We start from the raw sequence: 7,995 nt of genomic DNA on the forward strand, positions 1-7,995 counted from the left end.
GTAGTTGACTTCTAAAGTATCTTTTCCTTGAAAAAAGATAAGTTTTAACATCTAATTTAATTATTAAACATAAAGAATTTATTATAAGTATTTTCCAAAATGCTGCCTGTTACAAAGTTAAATGTCTGAAAAAAAGAGCTTGCTAAAAAAAAAAAAGTCAACTTAAAAGAAGCTGATTTCTTTCACATTATGTACCCAGAAAAATTAGGCTACAGAGTAGTAAATATTTAGTACACAGCATACTAGTACATACGTAAATAACCTAACCTATTTTAAATTTAAAAGTAAATGGGGGAAAAAATCAAGTAGAAAAGTGTTGATCTGCTAAGCTGTGACTGATTTAAATACTATCCTTAATTTAGTAAGTAGTAGGTATACTTCTATATTTCTGATATATCTTGCTTCTGTGCTATTTCTCAAATTCATTTAAAGGAAAATTGTGAAAAAAAATAAGAGAACAGAATTCTTAATTATATCCCAAGTAATATACAAAGGTAACTTTATCATCAATAACAAATTAGTGAAAAATGAATACTTACACGTTATATAGCCATCAATAGCCTCTGTTTCCATAGTCAAAGTGCAATGCTGTAAAACAAGAAATTATACCCTTAAACACAATGATTCCTTTCGCTATCTGCCATTAAATTCTTATTTGAAGCTCCAAGCAGTTAGACCATGTTGCTGCTGCAACCTGTGCCCAAGAAACATACTACAGTGTACTGTATGTGCTCATTTGCAAGTCACTGAACTCCTTCTGCAAATGATCTGATTCCTACTGGAGATAGGACAGGAAAGATAAGTGTGCTGTGAGATGGGCTGTAGCAAGAAGAGTGGCTCTTTTTAATAAAAATTTATTTGTTTTAACAAAAAAAAAATGAGGGAAATATACCTCAAATTTGCCAGCTACAACTGGGACTTAAGTTCTTTGCCATTCACTACTTCCCACAATCACACTGCAGTTTGAGGACTTCCCCAGTATACAGATAGCTCTATTCACAATTGTTGCAAGTTGGTTCATCATGTTCTAATTGGGAGGGGGAGGACAAACAACCATAAGAAAACAAAACAAAACAAAAAACTTCGTGCCCAACTGTGTCTTGAAGACTTCTGCAGCACTTGGCCAACTCTCTGACTTGTATTGACATTTTAGCCTACCCCAAGTTCTGTGTAAGCACCTGTTCAATGTAACCTTAATTTCCTGCCAGACCATGGTTGGATACAAATGCCAAGTCTACTTAATACATTCTGATTTCAAGAATTTCAGAAACTTTTGGCTATGCAGAAAGGAATCACTTTTTTCCAGTTTGGGGAATTATTTTCATGCACCAATGACACAAGACAGAACTTAACTCACAGAAACAAAAGTAAACTATATGAGATGACACCCCCTAGCTTTGATTCACATAATGAAAAGATCAATAATCTAAATGTATTCTTTGAAGGAAAAAGTTTAAGAATTGACAAGTCCTGAAGAGATTTTTACTTATTTTTTTTTTCTTTTGGCCCTGGTCCTTTTTGCCGTTAGTTTCAAAACTCTCACTGCACCAGCAGCTAAATTATTCACAATGAGCCATTTCTGTATTGATCGCCAAGTATATTTAGCCCTGGCTCCTGGAATTTCTCCATTACTTACTGGAAAACAGGCAGCTTCACTTCTTGTCTCCAAAACCACTTCCCTTCTCCCTCCCCTCCCCTGCTTCACCATCACCCTCTCTACCCGCCCCCCCCCACCAAAAAAAAAAAACTTTTCTTTCTTTCTTTATGGAATAATCAGATCAAATTCCCAACTCTGAAACTACATAGGACTTAAATTTCAACCTGCTGTCCTGTTATCAAATTCTTTCAAATTATGATTACATAAGGCTTTAAAGAAAGGGATCCGGGAAGTTCAAAAGGGGAGCAGTTTCTTCGGATATTTAACAAATGAGTTTATCTCTTTAAAAACCTACACATTTAACATACACATATTAAAAAGAAAGAAACGTCAGGGAGAAGTGAAAGAAGTCTGCCCCATCAATGAAATGGTTACTAACCCTCAGAGAAGAAAATAAAGAAAAAGGAGAAAGAGAAACGAAATGTACATACAAAAGAAATTGTCCTTTGATTAAAAAAGATTCATCACCATTTCCAGCTCTGTCGGGAGATCTCAGCTTCTTCTAACCCCTCAAAGAGGAGGTGACAATGTCGGGCTGAAGATAAACGGAGAGAAAGAAAGAAGTTTTTTGTGTCTCCCCCTTCTCTCTTTCCCTCTCTGGCCCCCTCCAAGCCAAGCCCCCTGCAGAGTTCAAGGCGAGGAGGAAGGAAAAGCACTTTACAGGTGGGTCATTCCAAGCCCAAATCCAGCAAACAGATCGGCAGATAAACAAAACCAAGAAATGAGAGAGAAGGAACACCCCCCTTCTCCTCCTCCTCCTCCTCCTCCTTCTTCCACCCCTCCCCCTCGTCCCTTTGGGATGGTCTAGTAGGAAAAGTCACTCAGGAATGGCACCACGTACTTTCAGGAAAGAGGAAAAAAAAGAGAGAGAGAGAGGAGAGGGAGAGAGAGAGAGGTCAGTCAGTGCTACAGCAATGCGATTAACAAGAAGAGAAAAAACTTGATCCACCGGTTCCTTAAGAATCGACCAAAAGCTAAGACAAGAAAACTGAAAGAAAAAAAGGGGAGGGGGGGTAAGAGGGGAGGGACAGTCAGGCATAACCCAGCAAGGAACCCAGGCCAACTTCACAGGACTGTTTTTGGCCTTTGGCAAAGAGAGAGACAGAGAGAGAAAGAGAAAATAAATCTTAATTCCATCTCTTTCGCCCATACCAGAACCTGTCAAAGTGATTTAACTGCTGCCTTTTTACATGTGTCATACCAGTTTTTTTGTTTTGTTTTGTTTTGTTTTGTTTGTTTGTTTCAATCCCAACAGAATCTGGATATTACCTTATCTGGACAGCTGCAATTTATTCCAGTCTATCCAATCTTTCTTCTTAGAATTCAAGTTAAAACAAAGCAAAACAAGTCCAAATCCGTGACAGCTATAGAGATGAGAACTGATTAATCGATTAACATCCCAGAAACAGATTACCAGGAGGGGAAGATAAATTAAGGCAGAGGACATCATCTTCAACCCGATTTCCTGAGCGTCCTTAACAGAAATCATTACCCTAATCATAACCACAATCCATCCCTCCCAGAGAAAAACACCTATATTATTATTATCAGTGGTTAACAGCAACAAGTCATTTGATCACAGTGCAAAACGAGATGCTATATAATTACACTTAACTTTGAAAACACTCCCCCCTTTGCAAATCATACACAAATTCATATATAATCTATGAATCAGAAGACAAATAAAACAAGAGCTCTTCTTCCCCACGCAAAAGCCAAGCGGAGATTTACCTCAGCAGTGCATGCAGTAAAATAATCCCATCACCCTTTTGTTTGTGTTTACTGTTAGTGTGTCCTCTCTCTTTCTTTCTTTCCTGTGCCTAACGTGTGTTTGTGCACTGCAGTTGGTGGTGGAAACTAAGGCAGTGGATCTGTAGCTAAGGGTAATCCTGTTTTTACTTCCTCCATCTTCAGCGAGGAGCAGGGTTAGCCCGGGACAGCTGGTCAAACCCCGAGAAACCGATCCGGCGGAGCCCGAGCACATCTCCCCAGCCGGCCGGGCTCGCGCAGACGCCCGCGGGCGGAGGGCGGGCTGGCAGCGGCGGCGGCGGCGGCGGCGGCGGGCGGCGGGCGGCGGGCCGCTGGGCCCCGGGCGCGGGCGTGCGTGCGCGCGCGCGGGCGTGCGTGTGTGCGGGACCCGAGCGCCGGTGCGAGTGTGAGTGTGTGCGCGCGTGTGTGTGTGCTCTCCGGCTGGCGGGCGCGTGTGCGCGTGTCGGCGCGCTCAGCCGCTCGGCGCGCTCGGCAATCGATTACAGGACAAGTGCTGCCCCGGCGGCTCCGCGACGCGCGCACTCCTTCGCGCCCACCCGCGCGCCGGGCCGCGACGCCCCCCGCCCGCCAGCCGCCGCGGCGGACCCCGCCCCCGTCCGGGGGAGGGCAGGTAACCCGCTCCGGCTGTGCGGTGGCGGCCACACACACACACACACACACACACACACACACACACACGCACACCCCCAGGTTCCTAATCAATCTCACGTTTTCGTCCCGCCGGGAAGGAAGGATTGGAACGGTGCAGGGAGGTTCATCTCGGCCGCGTGAAGTTTTCTTTCAAACTGGGATTCGTGGAGAGGCCGGGCGACTGGAGCGGGACGGCCGTCGCGGCGCAGGACGTGGAGCTCCGGGATCGGCGTGCTGGTCCGAGCCGGGGTGTGCGCCTGGACCCACCCACCAGCTCGCCCGGGCTTCGCAGTCAAGTCTGCGGTGCAGTTTCACAAAACGGCACCTGGTAGACCAGGACACCGAGCAGAATAGAGGGGCCCTCGGGAATGGACCCAGGCAGAAATTCAGGTCTGAGATGAAGCTCAACTATGACTATTTTGAAAGTGCTTTACAGTGCAAGTTTAAAATTAGAGTGTTTACTTGCTTTTTCTTCCCCCGGCAAGTGCCACATTCATCCAAGGCAGAGGAACGAATGAGGGTCCAAAAAAGTAACCCTTCAAGTGTTGCCCAGCAATAAGCATCGATCACAGCCTCTGTATTTTGGAAGAATTTCTAGAAATCGTCATAAGGATAACAAATGTATGTTCTTTCTACAATAGTAGCATTTAGTATCTTTCTTAACCACATTTGCAAAAAAAGAGGGGAATGGAGACGTCTATAATTAAAGGGGAAAAGGAAAATGAAAGGAGCTGAAAATACTGAACTGTGTAGTCTGGGTGGGTTAAGTTTGAAAACACATGAAATTATCAGGACTGCCAAACAGCATTTCTGAGAAACCATATCACAGATTGTGAAGAAAATCAATGCAGCACCGTACTCCACTCCTCCTACTCCTTTTAAAAATCCCAGAAATAGTTGCTGAGGGTTTCCCCGCCCCGAGGAAAGAGAAATGATACATAGAAAATAAAATTATCAACTTTATCTTAAGCACCACTGTGTATGTCTGGGAAATTTTAGGAAATGTCTTCTTTAGATTTTTCGTGTGAGGGAAGAATTCATTCACAATGAGACTGTCTAAATAATGGATACTGTATAACTTGAGTAATACTGTAGTTAAGTTTTTTAATGAACTCCTTTTGAGATTTATTCCATATATTGTATTTATTTATTGATCAACTGTGCCAATAGAATCACTTTTTTCCCTTTTATTTCCCTTTATTTGGATGGGGGGGGGTGGGGAAAATTATGATGCCATGCAGCAAACAAGATTGGAGAGAAATCATTTGGGCTCAAGCTTGGAACAACTTTCTAATGATTTTAAGATAGTTACTGTGCCTGTGAATTACATATTGGTAAAGCAATTTTTTTACCTATCTTCCAATGATCAAAATAAAATTAATTTTTCTAAAGTCATATTTAGGAGAGACTAAACAGAACCCACAAATCATTTTAATCATCCCAATGGATGGCAAAGATTTTAATCTTAAATTAACTGAGAAAATTGGAATTTTGTTCATAAAATGTAAATGGCCAGTATATAAAGGGTCACATAGCTTCTCTATATTGTCATTCCTCCTGGAAAGGAAGCTTAAGTATTTTAAGTATGTGCAAAGTTAAAGAGGTGCTTAGAAACCATGAATTAAAACATTCAAAATTAAGGTGAAATATCTTGATAGTTTAAGCAACTGAATTCTTTGGTAGAAGAGAATCAATTGTAAAGTCTTATGGGTTCATCATGAAGTTTCCCAAGGCTTCCATGGTTGATATAGGTCTTACCCCTGACTGATTAGAGCTTAATTTAGCTCCCTTGAAGCCTCTCCTTCTAATGAGTTGCTTTCATTGGCTCCCTAGTCACCAGAGGCACACTTTCTCCCTCTAGTGGTTGAGCCTTCTGATAGTTTATATTTGGGTTACCCTCTCTCCCCAGGAGTGAGATTCTTGAACACAGGGAGGTGATGGATCTCAGATTTTAGAGTGGCAAAAGTCTCAATGGCTGCTCTGAGTTAGACCACTTTGTACACCTTTCCTTTCTTAAACATCACATGCTCCTTTCTCATTTGCAGATCATAGTGTATTCAACTCATTCAGGGAAGTCAAGGTTGTTTACATGCTGGGATTGGGGTTCTATTTCATGCTTCTGGAGCTATGGTCCTGGCACTAAAACTTACAATGAAATCCAATCATGGGAAGGAACCCTTATATAAATTGCAGTAATTTAAGATTTTCTCCACAGTATTTTGGTAGTAATTACAGGATACGTATATTTGTGTTCTTTGTCATAATTGCACTGCACATGAAAATATACTACCAGGAAAATGGAATACCCATATTTTTTTGCCACTGTATCCTGTTGGTGAGGTAAATTTTCACTTTGACAAGGGGGTTACAAGACAGGGAGAAAACATACCTTACCTCTTCTATTTTTCACATAGCTTTACCCTGTAGAAACTTCTTCCCAGCACCAAATCCTAGTTTGCAACTTGTATATTTCCTTCACAACATAATTTGTAAATATTTTATTCATGTGTTGAGTTTTAAAATCAGTCTCTCCCACCAGAGTGTGATCATTTTTAAGGGCAGGGATTATGTGTGTCCTGATAATCACTGTTTTCTAGGAACTAGAATAGTATTTGGCACAAGTTGGCACTCAAACATTTATTGAATGAATGAATTTGAAGGAAATTACATAACTACCTTTAGAATATTAAACTGTTTGTAAAAATATCAAAGATACATTCTTATTCCACAATTTAGTCAAATCTTTATTCATAAATCATGTTACATATATCCTTAACATGTCAACTCTGGTTTGTAGTCCACAAGAACCTCTTGGTAGATGTTATCAAATAAATGTATAAGTATAAATTGAAAAAGTGACTATAATTGTATGTAAATGCAATTTTGATTAAAATACTTTTATATGACTCCTTTGTTTTATCAACAGCTTATTTCATCTCACTACCTGACAGTTCAAGAGCCAGGGTGACTATCAAGAAGTGCAACATATTTAAATTTATAACAATTAAGTGCAATTACCTAAAGAAAAATATTACAAGGTTGTAGTGCTAAAAAATATGTTCTTAAGTATTGGTTTTGTTTACTTTGGGTGGTTTGTATTATCTGTCTTGATTTAAAGCAAATTCCCTTTTTGCCAGGCATGGTGGTGCATTCCTATAATCCCAGCAATTTGGGAGGCTGAGGCAGGAGGATTACAAATTCAAATCCAGTCTCACCAATTTAGCTAGGCCCAAAGCAACTTAGAAGATGTTTTCTAAAAATAAAAACTAAAAATATGTGGCTTAATGGTTAAGTTCCCCTGGATGCAATCCCTGATCCCCCTTCCCCCTCCAAAAAAAAGTAGAAAATAAATTCCATTTTCTTTAAAGCAACTTGGGTAAAATCTAATTTTTGTTTGTTCAAGGAATTAACTCCATGTTTTTAAGTTTTGGTTTCGTTTTAAGGGGTGAAGGGTTTAGAAAAATTCTCTCATATCAAAGAAGAAATTTTTGGAAATATATATATATATATGTTATATATATTTAGATGGTTTTATGATGCTAGATCTAGAACAAAATTGCATGAGTAGGTACCCCAAAATAACTTTAATTCCTGGAAAAAGTTAAGATTAAGAAGCATACATAGGCACAGTGGGGTTTTTTAATTTTATTTTATTAATTTTAGTTGTTGATGGATCTTTATTTTTTATTTATATGTGGTGCTGAAAATCGAACCCAGTGCCTCATACATTCAAGGCAAGTGCTCTACCACTGAGCCACAAATCCAGCCACAGGCACATTTTTAAACTGATAATTTGTTTTATTTTTGCTAGGTGTTATTGTTCTTGTCTTTGAAGTAATGTTATCTTTTTAAGCAGGACATGGAACAACAGTCTCACTTTTCTCCTGTAGACCTAGATCAGCACTGAAGAAGTAAAGAAGCCAGAAATGGAAGCATAG

General features: G+C 40.2%; 1 protein-coding gene across 3 annotated transcripts in view; it reads right to left on the reverse strand.

The window, feature by feature from the left end:
• Ikzf2 (IKAROS family zinc finger 2) overlaps positions 1-6,868 on the reverse strand; it is a 156,006-nt gene extending 149,138 nt beyond the window's left edge. Inside the window, exons 1-3 of one of the 3 annotated variants that reach the window (XM_077803477.1) lie at positions 3,389-3,555; positions 2,089-2,192; positions 540-588 (exon numbers count right to left, since the gene is read on the reverse strand). In XM_077803477.1, coding sequence (XP_077659603.1) covers positions 540-573 — 34 coding nt within the window. In that variant the 5' untranslated portion in view covers positions 574-588; positions 2,089-2,192; positions 3,389-3,555. Of the gene's footprint in view, positions 1-539; positions 589-2,088; positions 2,193-3,388; positions 3,556-4,135 lie in introns of those variants that run through there. The other 2 variants (XM_026413114.2, XM_026413113.2) reach the window with 2 other exon arrangements.
• Positions 6,869-7,995: the final 1,127 nt, after the last annotated feature.

This window comes from Urocitellus parryii, chromosome 1, assembly GCF_045843805.1.
Source record: "Urocitellus parryii isolate mUroPar1 chromosome 1, mUroPar1.hap1, whole genome shotgun sequence".
Lineage (NCBI taxonomy): Eukaryota > Metazoa > Chordata > Mammalia > Rodentia > Sciuridae > Urocitellus > Urocitellus parryii.